Genomic DNA, 18,142 nt, shown 5'->3' with positions numbered 1-18,142 from the left:
CCAGCTTGTTATGGCTGCTACTCTCCTAGTTAGAACGTCGCATCTCATCGAGATCTCGCTAGCTCCATCTCTCGTCCACTTTCCTCATTTCTCATTGGCACTTTTATTTTTATAAATTTGTTTATTTTTTTCGTCCTTATATTATTTCTCTAGGAGATGAAAAAAGGAAAATATCGTCCTGGCGATATACCAAGTCGATAGAAGTCACGACCATTGCTCAGTGGCCTTTGTAACCGCTTTCGAAGCGAATGTCGACGAGAGAACGCTCACCAAAGTTTCACGATTTCTTCCTTTTTTCTGCTACAAAATAAATCCCTCGTCCAACTTTTCACATCTTTTATTATCCTTTTCGACATCGGGCTTGTTTCTTGATACAAAATATCGCTTTTTGTACGAAATGGGTTCAAACACCTCCTCGCCTATGAGTTTCTTCGTCCAAGCACAATGGAGCGAGAGCTGGTTTCGTCGTATCCACAGATTTCCTCATTTCTGTTCAACATCATTGAGCATCAAGATATATAAAAACTCTTGGGAAATACTCAAATTAACTCACGACACTGAAGAACCAAAATGTTTTAGCAAAAAACTTTTCATCACAAAAAAGATTTCACGTTTGAATTTTTCAATCTATCGTACTTTAAAATTCAATTTTAAACTCGATTTATTGAATATTTAAGGTAGTTCATGCACGATACGATTTTCTCAAGAAAGTCTTGAAATTTACACAGAGTTTTAATGAGTAGTCGATTTACACGCATATCTAATTTTAAAGTCTTCGTCTTATTGGTTATTTAGATAAACGTTTTTATCGTTTATCTTAATTCAAGACCGCATTGTCTTACTAGTAATAAAGATATTTTACCTTAAAGATTGACACATTTGCTTATTTCAGCATTTTGTTTCCTCTTGGCTTGGCCCATTCTTGTCATAACCTTCTGTCTTTTTATTAACACGTTTCTCTTGATCCATTTCCTTTTGTGTTTTCCCTTTGCACTCTCTAAACCGATTTTTGACATAAAAAACTAAAGTATTTTAGCCAGGGACGAATGAAATTTTGGGTTCAGTCAGTGATGGATCCCCGTTCAATTAATGGCTGGTAATTTCATTCGCCAAAAAATAAGTTGAAAAAATTTATTTACGATTTTGAGTGAATTTGACATTAATTTAGAGTGATGAAATCTTTAATTAGGAAGTTAAAATCAACCCAATTTAGACACCAATAAAATACGATCTTACGGGCAGGATCTACCTTAATTTTTTTCAAGGTTATACAAAAAATTGATACTTTTGCATTCATTTATCAAAATATGTAATAAAACACAGTGAATTATATCGGTGGACTTGGGCACGATAAATTTCAGATCACAGAGACCCAGGTGTATAAAGAATCGAGTGGTACGAGCAGTTTTGGGTTCGGGAGGAGGTTCAAAGGGCATTGGAGCAAGTCGACGAAAATAAAGGAAAATGGAAGCAAATATATTTCATGGAAAATGGAAGGTTGAAATTGGAATTTTTTCGACACACTTTTATTCTCGTCTCATCCATCGCCGATTTGATCGACTGCACGAAATTCTGTCCTCTTTTTTTCCATTATGAGGGAATCAAATTTTATGCACCACAAGCGTTATATCGCCGCGCGCCTTTTTCCTCCTCGCCGCACTTCCCTCCTTTCATTCTCTGGTGCAGTTCATCTTTCATATTTTCCCCTCAAACACCGAAGCTTAATATCCAATATCGCAAACACCGGTTTCCTCTCTCCAAGCCAGGCAGCGCTTCGCACTCGAAAAGATTGTGTCTCGCGATCGCATTGTTGCGGAAACGCTCGACTTGCTACCAAGATACTCGAACGACGGTTGTGCTCCGTCTTGCGAACGCTGCTATCACACTTTGTCGACTTTTTGTTTGCGCATTTCATCACCGCGCCATCTTGGATCACGAAAAGTCGAAATTTCAACTCCATTTTCGAGATCAGCGCACCCAAAAACCCTTGGATACCGAGTTTCATTGCTCTCCGACGATTTTCACTTTTGGCCGCCATTTCGTGGCGTCCGCCGCCATTTTGTGCTGCTTTTGACATTTCCTATGATTCCTTCGATCCTGATTTACCGCTCAACGAATCAACCGATTTGGAGCAGACTTTGGAGGCTCTTTTTTTGGCGCTCTTCCCAACGATCCATATCGGAAAATACATTATTGGAGTAATTCAAAATGACGGACAAAATGGCGGACAATCATGGAAAAACAAGGTTTGCAATGGGAACTGCGAGACTTCAAGCATATTTTCATGTGGCACTGAGAATTTAATTAACAAACAAATCAAACGGTACATAATTATTTAGAAAAAAAACGTGGAAATCATATAACAACAACTCGGTCCGCAAACATAATATAAATATGAGCACGATTCGTTTTAACAACACTTTGAATCAATGGTGGCCGTGATGTCCGTGATATCCACCGTAAGTTCCTCCGGAATGATCATTTCCACCGGAATTATGGACGTGGGCGAAGAATCCTCCATGAGGATCCGCGTGGTATTTGACAGTTCTGACGTTGCCACCCGGCTCCTTTATCGTGTATTCCCCGGCAACGTTTTTTCCTGAAATTCATTTTCGTTTTCATTTATTTCGGTAATCCTTCGTGCAGAGTAATATTCATTTGGAGGAAGCTTTGCCAGATACGAAGCAAAAATTCGTCTCTTCAGCGTCTTAAGGGGGTTCATTATCGATTTCCGGGATCTTAGTTTCGATAATCCTTCGGGGCAGGAAAAATATTCGTTTGGTGAAGAACATAGAAGTTTCACGGGGCACAAAGTAAAAAATTGATTCCTAAGCGTCTTAAGGGGGTTCATTATCAGCTTATCAGATCTCAGTTGCAATAAAATTGCACGAGGAGAAAAGTCTAGTTTCTTTGAGCAACCAAACGTGATTTACCGTCCCGATGCTCCTTTTGGCCGTGATAATCGCCCGTGTGATGATCCTCAACCCCATAGGCGAACTCGTACTTGGGATGAGCCACGTAATCGACAGCGTGATGTCCATGCTTGTCGTGAACTGTTACCTCGTGGCCTGGGCCTTCGACAGGTCCGTGAAAATGGGCAAAGCTGTGCGCGTGACCCGCCAACGTAATCTCAAATCCCACCAGCGCAAGCAACCCCAAAACTACCGCAAACTGTTGTTTTTCGAGTAACACAAATCCCGAACGAAAAAATTATTAAAATGTAATTTTTTATTTTTTTTATTTTCAATTTCCATATTATTTTTGGGAAATTCGATTATCAGTTTTTATTCAATGAAAATATGCTTTTAATTTGATCCCATTAATTTTAATTTTTGTGAATTCAACAGAAAATTATTCCATACACAAAAGTTGAAGTTTATTTTGATTAGATGATTTTTTTTTTTTTTTTTTTTTTTTTCATGGATATCAAAAAATATTAAGATCTTTATGGAATCAGATAATCGTCATTCGGTTACTCACTTTCAAGAAGGACTGTCGGAGCGTCGATAAAAGACAAGATGAAAATGAAAGAGAACGGGAAGAGAATAAGATTGAAAACAGGAAAAAGTTGAGCGCTGCTGGGAGACGAAAGAATCGGATAAAATTTCATTTCGAGATTCATGCGAATTGGCTAATTTTTATTATTTTCCGAAGCTTTTCTCTCCGGGGTAGTAACCGTTGGAAACGGGCGGGGTTAAGGAGTTAAGGGATTCTGTCTCCTCGCATTCCTCAAGAAGCCAGCCACGGCAGATACTAGAAATTCAAAGTTTTATTGTTGTTTGTGAACTTTTACATTATCCGAAACTTGGCAGTTATTCCGAATCGAAATCAAACGGAAGAGGAGGTTGAGAGCAGGCAACAGAGAAAGAACAAAAGAGGGAGGGAGAGAGAGAGAGAGGAGAATTCGGAAGGCGTAGAATCGAGATGAAGTAAAGCTTTCGAGATTGTAAGAAATTTTACAGCTTAATGTCAAATTTTACGATGAAAGAAAAGTCGTTTTTATATGATTTCCCAGTCCAGCCCTCGAGGTCCCTGTTCTTCGTATTCTTTTACTTTTTATATGTTGTACGAACCTTAGAGGCCATTATTCGTTGAAACAGCGATGTCACTGACAGTAACCCGAATAAGAATGATACACCTGTCGATATCGATCGTACTTTTATACCGTATACAGCTCGGATCTGGCTGGACCAAAAAATATCTCCCTCTGGATTCTCCCCTCCCGGTCCTCGATCCCATCTCGCCCCTCGTTTGTTTTTATGTCTATTTTCATTAAACAACATTTACGCCATACAAACTTGTCTCGCTTCGATCACGGTCGATGATATACAAAATTTTTGCACAATAAATTTCCCTCTCGGATTCGTACGTTTCTCTCTCTCTCTCTCTCTCGATCGAGAAAGAAATCAAGGAATAAAAAGCCTCTAAGCGCTCAAATGTCGATGAAGGAACGCGTAACGGTATCTCTCTCCGGAGAACACGTTTCGCCCAAAAAACGTCTCGCGACGAATGAACGTCGAGGAAGGGAGAGCAACACAAAAACCAACTGCAATGTACGCAAAAAAGCTTGGTCCTCGTCACGCAATATATTGTTTGTCGAAACTCCGCTCTTCGTCATCGCTGCATTATGTACAGAGAAAAGTGAATGTGTAAGAGAAAACGTAATCGGGAGTCGACTCGGTCTCGATCGATCTGTCGGGCTATCGCTGAATTCATTTTTTTTCATTTCCTATCCTGGTGAATTCATAACTGATCGTGACACAGGTTCAAATTTTCATTATCATCATTTCAATTCGCGTTTCCGAGGTGAAAATTAAATCCAACATGCAGACATGAGAGGAGAAAACGAATTCGTTTTGTAAAGTAAGGAAAAATATTATTTTTCAAGATCAATTTTCAAAGTATTTAAACGCCGATTACAAACAGCAAAGTATTCTTTCAATTTTGCTATTTTTCGTCCCTTCTATTCTAAACAGCTTTATATATGGATAGCGAAAAGTGATGCACGTGAGAACTATATTTCTTTTGTTTTCGAGTGTTATCCATCGTGTCAGACTAGCACTTACTGATAAGCGGAAATGTATTGTTAATCACACAAATTTTCACTGTCAGCATGCTGGTAAATTCTATGATAAATACACGAATATACACCGATGAATACGTGAGACATTTTACCATACTTTACAATATAAACATTTGAAGTGACTGAAAACATTTTTTATCATGCATTTAAAAATATAAATTTCAAATATTTGTTTATTATTCTAATCCCTTGAAACTGCACCTCATATTTGACTCGAGCTGTGAAATCTGCTGAAAACCTGCCACTATAATTAAACGCGAAACTGCGAAGAATGCGAACTCGGTGAAAAAAGGAGTGGGATAATAAAAGCATAAAAATCACGATACCGCGGTGTGAAGCAGGAAGACAAACAGATTCGTTTCTCTCTGATTGTATTATAACGCAGTGCCATTTTCGCAATTCCTGAAAGTGCAACCTCTGCAAATAATTGATGAAAAACTCTCTAATAAGCCAATTAATTAGTGGACGCCGAGCGAGGTTCTGCGTTGAGATACGTGCGTGAAATGATGAAGAACGACCACAGGATAGGAAGATTCCGAGTGTATATTGTTGCACGTGGCAAATATGCGAAAAGTAAACGTGGATTCTCGTCGTCTACAATATTTGAATATTCCTCGTTCTGTTGAACCAGTTTTCGAGTGTGGCCTGCACCGTTGACAGATTTCGTTTATTCATGTAAAAATAGGAAAATTTATCGTTCGTTGGTGGATTTCCCATGACGATGATGCGGGTCTCTTAATCAGCAGATTCGGCATGGTACTCCCATCGGAATGTCTATTTAATAATACACGCTAATCGAAACAACGGACACAGGAACAGAGGGTGTTTCAATATAAATGTACGTCCTTGTTTGCTTTTGTACATGCTTTGCTTTATAATTGGAACGGATTTTATAGCGAGGAGGGAATGATGGGTGGACGAGGGACGTGAGGGAAGATGAGGGCTGGCAGATGCGGAAGAGAGAGGGAGAGAGAGGCAAGTTCACGTGTGTATGAGAATGAAGAAGGGGGAGGGGAGGGAAAGAGCATTTCGTATAAGCTCTTGAACCGGAACAACATCCAAGTGGAGTTACGAAATCGGGACGTGATATAAAGCTCGTACACGGAGCGTCGAGAGCACCCATCCAGAGGGGGCTCTGTGCTCCGTATGTGTGAGAAAGTCTGCGTTAACCGGGTAAAGGATTATTCAGAAGTTGCAACTCCATCATGGCATAACGCTACCCATACTTATGCGTATGCTTCATACATATTTGGCCCCTTCCATCACTCTCTTTTCTCTCTTACCCCCTTAAATCCTTTGCAACTTTTACTTGTTTGCTTCTCCATCATTTCTATTCATATACAAATGTTGAATTTCAAAGACAAACAAGAGCCAAGACCACCCCATCTTCCTCTCGGCTTTCGGCGTTCGTGCAAACGATGCGATAATCCTGTTATCTTTGTACAACTCATTAATGAAAAAACATCCAGCGAAAAACCTTCCTTTGCATTTCAGAACATTTCAGACTTTGGTGAATATTGAGAAGAACAAATTTTTATTAGGACTTTTGGGAAAAACTGCCCTTACTAATATTTAGCCGAAATTCTTGTTCAAATTCTTGTTGCTTCAAATTTTTCAGGTCGATAGATGTCTATACAAATGTTTCTATTTTTTTACGAATACTTCCCGAATGTACTGTTTCAAAGAAAACTGAGGTTACCGAACTCATTTTGGCGAAATAAAATATCCAAGTTGTGTAAACATGTCATTTCATTGCATCGGTTCAATAGGACGAATTACACATTTTTCCTTATATCACTCTTATCGATGAAGAAATTCATTTGAAAAACGACAGTTCGGATCAGGACGATATATAGAATGATTTTACTGAAAAAAAAAAAAAAAAAAACAGATAGTTTACCGACTTAAATGACAAGGAATGACCGAAAATATGTGAACTGCATCGCGATCATATCCGACCCAACAGGTGAGTACGAAGAAATTTCGCAACGTTGGCAAACTTTGTCTTTATTTCAACGCAATTTTCAATTACCGAGAATAAATTTTCTATCAACCTCAGGTCATTAAAATAAATGTATTTCTGAATAATAATTAATATTATCATTCGCACACTTGAAAATTTTCGCATTGTTCATCCGAATGAATAGTCACTCGATGTATTGGCATATTAGCTTCGTCTCCCCACCCTCTAAAAAGATTTAGCAACGACCTCAAACAAGCAATCACATCAAATCTGTCCAAGAATTATTTCGAAATTTAAAAATATTTTCAATTCTCGTTTCACCGATGGGTTTGACATTTGAGAAAAAAAAACACACACACACACACACACAGAGAAACCGCAAACAAAGCAAATGGATAAAGAATGAAAGTGCGTTTGAAAGCCAGACGACCAGAAATCCATCCAATTCCCGGATCCGCGAGTGAATTTCCAAAGGAAAAACAAGAAGGAAGTTACCTACTGCGGATTCATGAAGGAAACAAATGATTAAATTGCAAGAAAAACAAATTAGATTCCATCCAATTTCCGAACTCGGTATCCCCGCAGAAAAAAGAGGCGGGGAGGAGGCCGGGGGGACATAAAAAAACGTCATAATTATCGAAATCGAATTTCTCGAGAGGGGATCATGATTCGCAGCGGTTGCAAGTTTTACGAGTTAAACTTGGACCACCCAGCGAGGAAAATACCAGTCCATAAGAGTGTGGGCAAGGGATGGAGGGTCAAAACTAGGGATAAAGTATATGGAGTCGTGGACGCTTGATCTGGGAAGTTTTCTGCAAGCGTGCATTACCGAACTCTGTGGCAAGTGAGAGAGAAAAAGGAACTCCAGAAGGAAAGAAAGAGGGGAAAAGAGAAGGAGAAAACCAAGTGAGTTTCTATATAACATAAGGCCACGATTTGGCAGCCGTTTCCCTCCGGAGGTTTGCTTGCCTCGACGCCCAGTCGAGTAAGACTTACAAGACACACGTATATGTAGAGAAATATGTGCTCATATATGTGCATGAACATAAGTATATTCACTGGGTATTCAGAAGCTCTGGAAGCAAACTGAGAACTCTGCTGAGAGTGAAATAATCGTACATAAGGGAGAGAAAATATATTTCAAGCTCTCGACGTGAATTTCTACTGGGGATGCATCCTCTTGAAGCTATCGTATCAAAAACGTTTGAAAAATATCGCGATACGTGGCGAAAAGTGGCTAAAAATTCGCTAACGTCCCCGATTATTTTGAAGTTACAGTCCAGCAGCTTTGTAATCGGATTCGTTTATTCGTGTGGACGTTTTTTTAAAAAGTGTATCGATATTTTGAGTCTGGAAAAAAAAGTAGAGAAAAACTCACACGATATCTCAATACTTCCCTCGCGAGACTGGATTTAATGGAAGAGAAAAGGAATCGCGAGACGCGTATTTCACAAATGTGCTGGAACAATGCTCCGGGGTAATTGAAAAAACGGGATGGAAACGTGCGGAAGTACGTATTGCAGTGACAGTAAGAAGAGTCAGCTGCGGAACGAGGCAATTGGTGAAACTCGATTCGAAATATTTAACGTTCAAGCACTCTTCAATGGACCGTGACATCTTTCTATCCACAGACATCGAAGAATCATGCTGAGAGAGATAAATAGAGAGGGAGAAGTGGAGAGAGAGTGAAGGAGAAAGAACCAGCCAGATATAGACAGCCCGGTAATACGATGGGCTCTTCCAGTTAGCACAGCCATTCAGTTTGCTAACGATCTCGTAGCATGATTGGTTTGTGGGCAAAGATGTCGAGAGGTCCAACAGCAAATAATCCCAAGCTTACCGTCCGGAAGAGAGAGAGAGAGAGATCTGGCTTTTCAGCTCCATTTTCCATCCTCTCGCTCTTCCATCATTCCTCTTTTGCTTTTACCCGCAAGCGGAGAGAGGACTCTGCGTGCCCACGATTCGATTAAATAAGGTCGATCGAGAGTTTCCTGCACATATAGAGTCCCGTATATAGCTCATATGCAGGATACACCAGAGCGCGCGCCAGCACCGAGTGGCGAAGAGGAATGAGGGCGAGAGAGGCGTCGTGCATCACGCTCCAATTCGCCAGACCGTCCGATTGAAGAAAACCGCTTGCGAGGCGAAAAAAAACGAACTTATATAGAGTACTAATTCACTTGGCGAGTCGTTCTGGTGCCCTCGTCATTATATGGATTTTAATTTGAGCTACAAGCTTTGAATAACAATTTGATCGTCATCAGAATCACGGTTTCGACGTGGCTCAGCTTGCCTTGCAATTTTTTAACGCCAGACCGAGAATTATAATGGGAAATTATTTCGATTCCGAAGCTGCAGGTTCGCTTAAGAAATCAGAATGCTTTTGGTGCAAATTAAGTTGGCCAAGAGTTCGAGAACCGAAGCTTCATGGATGGACTCCAATTCTGGATGATCAAGGTCATTAGGAACCGAGTGGGATCAATCTCGAACCTATCTCGCGTGGGCTGTTCAAAAGTGAGGATTCACTCTCTTGACCCATCTCTATCGTCATCAATTTTACAATCGTAACCTCCCCCCCCCCCCCCCCCCCCCCACAGAATCCAGCACCAAAAGGGACGAGATCGAATTCGAAGCTTGAATTACTAACCCGGATTGAGCACCGTGGAAAGCAGGTGACTGTGATACCATTTTATGTACTCTGCTCGCTACTACATTTTCAATTATGCTCAGAATATACAATATCAAAGGCCGAGTGGAATGGAATTAGATATCGAAGTGAAAAGAGCGCTGTAACTAGCCGGTTAGTAACATTGCCAACGGTTGCTGCCCTCCCATTCGTTTGGATGTCCATTAAGTTGATGAATCGATCCGCACCGCTCGATGCAAAGTTCATTCCGGAAGAATACACACTTTTTGCATAAAAATCGTTGGATTCTTCGATTGAAAAAATTCGATTGATCCTCCCTCTCATTTATTTATTGGAACTTTCAACAATAACAACTTCACAAATAACAAAAGTAACAGGAACCATTTAATGGTTCTTAACAAAACTGCGCTCCATCCAATCTGGGCTGGTGGAAAAGGAAGTCACGATGGTCAGTGCTTCCCATAGGTGCCACCAGAATGATCGTTGCCGCCATGATTTTCAACGTGAGCAAAAAATCCGCCATGAGGGTCCGAATAGTACTTGACTGTTCTGACGTTGCCACCAGGTTCGTGGAGATGATACTCGCCGGATAGTTCCTTGCCTGTTGGGGGAAAAAAATCATGAAGAAGCTCAGCTGAAAATCCATGGACAGGGGAAACAGGGAAGCGAGAATCAAGAGCTCAGGCCACAGGTGAGTTGCCAAGTTTCCATTGGGTTTGGGGAGCATGGAGAGCTGCTGGAAAATTAGAGCAAGGATGACGTCTTCAGGGAAGCAAACCAGCAGCTCTAGCTGACTCTGGAAGGAAGAAAAGTCGCTAAGCAAGAGGTCACGATTCCTCGCACATTTCCTGCCTGGACAGCCAAGTCCAAAGACCTGGAAGCACGACGAAGAAACTTCTGGCTTGTGTGGGGACTAGGAGAGGATCGAGCGAACCGTCAGGACGGAAACAGTTAACGGGGGACGTGACGATCGCGATTTTGGTCTAGAGAACGAGGAAAGGAGACCTAGCAACGTTGCTTACATCGACGGTTTCTAATTAAGGGAAGGGAAATCCTGAATCCAATTAGTTCTGCATCCTAATTGAGATGGCAGGTCCGGATATCTTCCTAGAAACTGAAGACTTCGGAAAGTCTAAATTTCTGATGATTTATGACTGAACCAATAGATTCTCTTGTATTAGCTCCATCGCGGGATACTTTTTGGCACAGTTTCACTGAGTCGTAAATATCGATTGAATGCTGCCTAGAAGTTCATGCCAGGAATTTACGATGTTGATGATCACGTTCGAACTCTTCCATGTGGGAGCTCAACATCAAAGTTGTGGCTTAACTTGTTGGTGGCTCTAGATGGTCGAGGAAAGGATTTAAAGGTCACCTCGGATATGCTAGTTTGAGGGCAATGATGGTTCAAAATTCTATTTGAATAATCGATCAGATATTCATGGCAATGCCACTGGAAAGGGATGCTGGGAAATGAGTGGGTCAGACACTTCAAATTTGGCAGAATTGAAATACCAAACCGAGGGTCAACAGCGACGACTTTAGTGTCATTGGGGACCAACAAAAATAAATTAGCAAAGAATGCTCCTTCGAGAATGAAAAGCTTTGGAAGAACCTTTGCGAGTCTAGGAACCCATCACAAGATAGATCTTTTCAGCATCAGATCTATGGAACTGGTGGAAGATAATGAAACGATCAACTGACCATCGCGATGTTCTTTCTGTCCATGAAAGTCTTTAGTATGATGATCCTCGACGCCATAATGAAATTTGTAGTCCGGATGAGCCTTGTAATCGTGATGATGGTGGCCATGTTTATCTTTCCAAGTGACCTCCTGGTGATGGCCACTCACCGGTCCATGAAAGTGTTGAAACGAGTGTGCATGGTGTTTGTGATGATGGTCGCCGGACCTTTCGTGACTACCTTCATCACTGACATCCACTTCTTCGTTTTTATGGTGAGCTGTCATAACGAGAGTCCCATAAAACAAAGTGGCAGCAAACGATCGATGTTTGGGTCTTACCGGACAAACTGGATCGCTCTTTCGATTCGAATAAACTCCCAACAAAAAGTCATCGATTAAATTATTTTTCCGGAAAACACCGATTAGAACCAGATCGAAAATCAAAAATAGTAGTTTTTTTAAAAACTCTTTTTTTATTTGGTGCAGTAAATTTTGGATTCTCGATCAAAGGTATTCATGGATCCAATTTTATTTCATGGGTTTTGATGAAGTTTCAAGTGAATATTTGATCCGGTGTGAGTCGGCGTTTTGGTAGAGATTTGATTGGTTACTTTTGCTGGGGCTTTTGAATCGAAAGGGCCAAGTTTATCTGGAGCATTAATTTGAGGGGAAGCGAATGTATTTGTCTGAACGTTTTCACAGGATCCATGCCGCGTTTTTTCGAGCGAAAGACAATCTCGGTCGGACGAGTGTACACACGCGGGGAGAAGCCAAAGGATCGAGAGCAAAAGTCAACCGCAGCTCTTTCAACGTTGACTCGTTGATCCTACGATAATTTACCTTCTCGATGTCCCATGTGAATCCCAAGGGCACCTGCGCTCAGTAGAACCGACAGGAGAAAAGCCTACGAAAATTTATTTGTTCTCTTCAAAGACTACACTCGTTGCTCCCCTACATCGTTACGGTAAAGCCCCAAAAAAATGCCGGGTCTTCCAGCACCGGAGTCCCCCACAGAGACTCGTTGAAGACTCGACATTTCGGGGTCAACGATGGGGTCAGGAAAAATATAAACGAATGCTCGAAATCGACGTCTACAGTACCTTAAAAAACGCCATGACTTCCTACTCGAAGAAACGCGACAAACTGTCACCGATCTCGAAATCTCTTCGTTTATATATTCATCAGACTGAGCGCTCATTCTTGGCTCAATAAACGTAACGATCTTAAGCCAGCTTCCGGGGTTCGCCATCGACCACCGAATCTTTGCCTTCCCTCGGCGTTTCAGCCTCCTCCATTCATCTCTTTTCTTTCCCCTTCGCCGTATCTCGAGAAGCTGTGTTTGCAACTCTGTCCAGGCCAGCACGTAGCAATTATTAACGTAAAGAGGCGGATATTTTTCAAGCGGCTTGTGTTTCTCAACAACAAAGCCGATTTATGAGCTTCGGACTCGGCGCGATACACAGCAACGACTTGGCAGAGTTGAGAAATCGAGTCCGAAGGGGGAGGCTGAAACACCGGGACTCTGCTATCGAATTTTATGTCGTGCAACCCACACACACTCGCGCGCAAGGAAAATGGGCTTATTGTAAAACCCATGAAGGGGGTGAGCGTCGATGGTCGATTTGCTCTCGAAAATTCTCGACGCAACCACCAAGCCCATGAACACGAGGAAGGTGAGCGACTCCAACTTTCCAAATTGTTTTCAAACGAGATTAAGCACAGTGAGGAGAAAGCCGAACTAATAACGTGTAATCGAGACTTGTTTAAAAGCTTTCGCTCCGCGATGAAACACGATTCTCCGCCACCGTTTTGGACGACACGCCAGTGGCTCTTTAATCGTCCTTGGATGCGAGGCTCTTGGATAATCAGGGCTCTTGAGGGAGAGAAATTAATGTCAGTGAAATCTCAAACCCCCGTGGATCAGCCTGAATCCCAAACCCTGAAGTCCCAAAAAAAAGTAAACAATTAGAAAAAAAACTCCAAGTTAAGCTCAATTAGAAAAAAGTCTTCTGAAAAGAATCCTTTTTGAATGAAGTTGATTGGACAAAATTTGACAGAGTTATGCTGTCAATCAGGTCAAGAAACAATGGTTTCGAAAAAAAACGCGTTTCAAGTTTTGAGAGGATAAAATTGAATGATGTAACTTAAATATTGATATAAAACAAGTTCTTATCGATTAGTCTGCTACTCCTGGACGATACAGAAGCTCTTTTGGGCCCAAACTCATTTTTTAACACTCATATTCCTCCTTAAGTCAGCCTGAAGTCAAGTCAAGAAAGTTACACATTGGATTGTAGTGTTTTAAGGTGTTAACTGAGTGTGTTTCGTTATAATCCAAAGAGTAAGTTTTTTTTTAGTATTTTCAGATGCTGAAAAAACTTTTTGGGCAAGTTTGAAGGTAAATTTGATAGACTCGTGCATTGGCGAGGGAATGAAGTTGAAAAATAACCTCATTGAAGGAGGAATTTCATCACGTAAAACCAACAGCTTGATCGAGCCTAGGTTTTTGTCGTCGATTTCAATGGCCCAATATTGTATCTTAATTTCTCGGTTCGTTAAACGTAGAGGTGATTGGTCGCGATACATAAAGAGCGCATTCGTTACGTTCGAGGAGTTCCGGTAAGTTTGACGATTGGATTTTCTTACAGGCCTGACTTTCTTCGGCCTCGTCATAGCTCGAGAGGTTTTCGTAACGCAGGAAAAAAAGAGGGCCGTTGCCTTGAGGCTTTTGGCGTGAAATTTTGTCACGTTTCAGTCTCGTAGAAAGAAAAGGATTTAAGGAAAAAACGAAATCATTGATTGTCCAGTCAATTAAGGCGGGAAAGATGATTAAAACGAACATCGTACCTTAAAAAATCCGATACTATGCGATAATGGTCTGGAAATTCCTCGGTGCAGAACGTGCTCTGACTTTTTAAAGACTCTAGGGAAAGCAAAAAATAAGCTCGAGTGCTGGTGCGCGGTGCATGGAAGCAAGTAAGAGAAGGAAAATATCGTGGGATGGGTAGCTTAAGCTCGGTAAAACTCCACAAGGAAATTGTAAGTAGGGGGCGTTCGCGGTATAGCTAACGTTGCATCAATTTATTAGATATTCATGGAATTTCATAACGTCCTATGTCTCCCTCATTCCTTTCCTCGCCACCTCTCACCCTCTCTCTCTCTCTCTCTTTCTCTCTTGCTCTCGTGACTTTCATACCTCGTTATTACGTTACGTCCGATATAATGTTGATTTTGTACTAAACTCCTCGCAGTTTTACATATAAAACGCACTGGCGATGAAAACGGTAGCACATAAGATCGAACAACAGCATGTGACATCGAATGAATTATGGAACAAACGATCAGTAATGCTGGTGCCAACATATTGTTTCTAAAATTATAGAAATACAGAAAAAAGGATAATTAAGGAGAGGACCAGAATTTTTTGGGAATGTTATTTTGGGATCGACTTTTTTAAAAGTTAATGCCCCCGGAGACATGTAAAAGCATCATGGGGTCTTCAATGATATATTTTTTTTTTTCCCCCAATAATTCTGTTATTTGATCCCTTTGAAATTGGGCTCGTATACTAATTTATTAAGGAAGGTCCTGCTTTAGAAAGTCGAAAAAATCGATTGTTTTTGGGAATGTATCAAGAGACGCGGTAGCGGCTCGACGCCAAGTATTAAAAGGAAAAACTGCAGCGCAAAAGAAAAGCCAGCGCGAGCCCTGCCGCTACTCTTATATACGCGAATATGCCGGTTTTATGACGTCACAGAATTTTCAAATGGCTCTCACAAATAAACCATTTCATAAAAGAACTTGAAAATTTTTTAGGATAGACGGGAATAACTGTGCATAGCGAAATTTTCGGTATTATTTTAAGGATATTTCAAGAGTAAAAAAACATTTTTTTAATGTGAGAAATACTAATGTACGTGGTTTATGAGCCGAGTCTGATTGTCGAAGTTTCTCAGCTGTGTACACAATGTGGAGATCGTAATTATTGTGTCCAACAAAAATTCCAATTTTTTTTCCATTTCCATATATTTTCCTTTCGTACGGACCTATAAAAACTCGAAAAAATTGCAAAATTTTATATTTTTAGCGACTTTGAAAAAAAAAACGCTTCTAAAAAAGAAAAATATCACTTCAACGTGCTGCATTTTATGTAATTAAAAAATTTTATATATTATTCTTTGATGGTTATTTTCATGCTTGAAGAGATGAGGCTAATACTGGAGCTTGCGCATCACAAAAATCAAATGAATGTTGAGAGAAAATTTAGAACGAAGAATTTCATTGAAAGCAATTAGTTTGTGCGTAAATCGTCTCGGTAATCTAATGACGGAAATAAACGGCGTGTGGGCACTTTTAAATTGACTCATTTCATCGACAGAGTGACTGATCATTAGTTTCATTCGGTCCAATAAAATCCCACGATTGAAATCAATCGAAGAAAAAAATACTAACAAGTTGAATTCAATTGAAAAATCGTAATTATAAAGTGGCCGCGAAAATATCCCCGCCAATTGAAAAGAGTTTCGAAGCGAAGCTACAAAAAACGGTTTTTAAAAGCAAATTACCGTGACACCGTGATTACGAACTCGCATTCGTAATTCCTGCAAAAAAACGCCGATTTTCCTGTATCACTCTCGCTTGATAATCGTTAAGCTAGCGACAGTGAACAACGACGTGGTTTGTATATGCGTGTAACGTGTGATAGGGCACGTATCATCGTACCAAATGGACACTCGCTCTTTCGAGAATACACGTGAAATAATCGAGACTGGAATTGAGTCTGGTGAACGGAATAATGATGGCCCTCTCATCGGCTCATAATTGGCTCTTCCAGCGTGAATGTTAATGAATATTTGTTCACTATAAAACGCGCACGTGTATGAAGAAAGATACTGTGGAATAATTATCACACGGACGCATTGTCGATATCGACATTTTCAAATTTCAGTCGAAAAGTACCGATGTCAAATAACCAAATTACAGAGTTGTCGATATTTCGAAATTTTTCAAGTTGTCATACCAGATTGGAGGAAAATGAGTAATTCGAAATTCTTATTTCCGATCGACTATTTGAATTCGTATTTATACTCGAAATTCGATACATTTCGATAGTTTTGTTTCATAAACAGACCAGAATACGAAGTAGTGTTAGGTTATTTTCCGATTGGGGCGGGAGGATAATAATAATTCGTACGCTCGTGTACATGTATACAGAGTATTTATTCCTTATTTACGTATTACGTACGTAGCTCTTGCACGGCTCGGATTCAACTGCCAGCTCTCGTTATATTTTTCGGCATCGAGTCTCCCCGCTTACCCCGATCACGTGTCTCATAATAATAATAATACAGAGAATAATACAGAGATCTAGAATATTCGTAACAGTAGCAAAAAATCTAAAGTGAATTTTTCGAGCCTATAAAACTTGGGCATGCAGACTAGCGATGGCTCGGAAAGGCGAAAGTCAAAATGGCCATTTTCGAAATTGGAGGTCACCGGTCTGAGTAAGCGAGTGAGGAGACGCGTGTATTTCGAGCTTCGCTGCCATTCCTTTACTTCGATCGGTCGACTTTCTGACGTTTAGCCATTTTGACCGTTCGACTCTTCGGTCTTTCAGTATTTCAACCTCAGTAACATTTGGTCTTTCGTTATCATATTTTCGAAATTGTGAATATTCACAGTATAGCTGACTGCAGTAATTTATGAATCGAAATTTTGGATAAACGATATCTTAGTCGTCGTTCCATGGGCGATTGTTACATTCTATTTTCGATATAAACGTGCTTCGAACCTTTAAGTTTCGACTTCGTTATTTTCGACATTCAAAGCTCTAGTCGAATTCAGCGGTTTCCGTATTATCACTAAAAGTTTATTAAACTCGAGATTTTAGCTCTTCGAAATTTTAGTCATTCCAACATTTTTATTCCCATCCCGAGAGTCGCGAAGGTTCGCCCTGTAAATCCAGCCTCTTTCTCTCCCGATCGATATTCAACGCGTCAGTTACTATTACTATTCACAAACTTGCGTAGCTTCCCCGTTCCCCAAGTTTGTGGTTATACTCTCGTGGTATATCGAGGCAGAGAGCTAATCCTCAATAAAAATTCCGCGTTCTAACTCTCTCGTCGACGACAACGATACGGGGGCCTGGGCGCGAGAGAGCTAAAGACAAAAAGGGGGTGGAATAGCAGCACGATCTCCTCGCTTGATCCAGTCCGCGGAGCCCGAGGAAGACTTACGTCTGCTCGGATACGGGAGCCGCATCCAACGACAAGGCGAATTAAGGAGATGAAGGGCTTTAGTTAGTTTCTCAAAGCCTCCCGAATGTACGGGGCACGACCTTTTATGTCAAAAACGATGGAAAATACAGGCTTTTCCTATAACACTTTTTATGGATTATACAGATGGAAGGGCGAGACTCGTTTGCGGTTGAAAAATACGATTTCGGCGTTGGCGTTGCATGGCGAATGCGATTGAATTTTTTTATCTACCGATTTAGTAAAACGGCAGTAATTTGAGTTGGATTTGCAAGAGACATTTTTCGGATAGCTGGTTCGAATGGTTTTGAAATTTCCTTTGAAACGGCGAGGGATTCAACAATTTATTTTGAATTTGTGATTTTTGGCGAATTTACAATATCGATTATCGATTTTCGCTGATATCTAAGGGCTCGTTTCGAGAGCAGACGGAGCTGAGATAATGCAATAAATCGAACGCCGTTCTCTGAGTTTACCAAAATACGATTCCAAACACAAGCTTTGAATGTTT

At 40.7% G+C, this 18,142-nt stretch overlaps 2 protein-coding genes across 2 annotated transcripts; both read right to left on the bottom strand.

The window, feature by feature from the left end:
- Positions 1-2,172: 2,172 nt before the first annotated feature.
- On the bottom strand, positions 2,173-4,794 carry LOC122417905 (cuticle protein-like). The gene is made up of 3 exons (XM_043431801.1): positions 4,074-4,794; positions 2,934-3,171; positions 2,173-2,599 (listed from the first exon to the last, which is right to left on the bottom strand). The coding sequence occupies exons 1-3, from the start codon at positions 4,281-4,283 to the stop codon at positions 2,427-2,429; spliced, it is 621 nt and encodes a 206-aa protein (XP_043287736.1). The 5' UTR covers positions 4,284-4,794; the 3' UTR covers positions 2,173-2,426.
- Positions 4,795-9,995: 5,201 nt separating this feature from the next.
- Positions 9,996-12,254, bottom strand: LOC122418486 (cuticle protein 19-like). The gene is made up of 3 exons (XM_043432733.1): positions 12,218-12,254; positions 11,398-11,655; positions 9,996-10,294 (listed from the first exon to the last, which is right to left on the bottom strand). Exons 1-3 carry the CDS (start codon positions 12,231-12,233, stop codon positions 10,143-10,145), a joined length of 426 nt encoding a protein of 141 aa, XP_043288668.1. The 5' UTR covers positions 12,234-12,254; the 3' UTR covers positions 9,996-10,142.
- Positions 12,255-18,142: the final 5,888 nt, after the last annotated feature.

This window comes from Venturia canescens, chromosome 11 (assembly GCF_019457755.1).
Source record: "Venturia canescens isolate UGA chromosome 11, ASM1945775v1, whole genome shotgun sequence".
NCBI classification, from domain to species: domain Eukaryota; kingdom Metazoa; phylum Arthropoda; class Insecta; order Hymenoptera; family Ichneumonidae; genus Venturia; species Venturia canescens.
Note: the sequence above shows the minus strand (reverse complement) of the source record. Positions and strands in the feature narration are given on the sequence as shown.

Coding starts and splice junctions, on each gene's coding strand:
- LOC122417905 (XM_043431801.1), bottom strand. CDS start 4,283: ATGTTGTTTAATGAAAATAGACATAAAAACAAACGAGGGGCGAGATGG. Junction 3,172..4,073: donor AACGAATAATGGCCTCTAAG/GTTCGTACAACA, acceptor GAAAAACAACAG/TTTGCGGTAGTTTTGGGGTT. Junction 2,600..2,933: donor CCAAAAGGAGCATCGGGACG/GTAAATCACGTT, acceptor AATGAATTTCAG/GAAAAAACGTTGCCGGGGAA.
- LOC122418486 (XM_043432733.1), bottom strand. Junction 10,295..11,397: donor ACAGAAAGAACATCGCGATG/GTCAGTTGATCG, acceptor TTCCCCCAACAG/GCAAGGAACTATCCGGCGAG.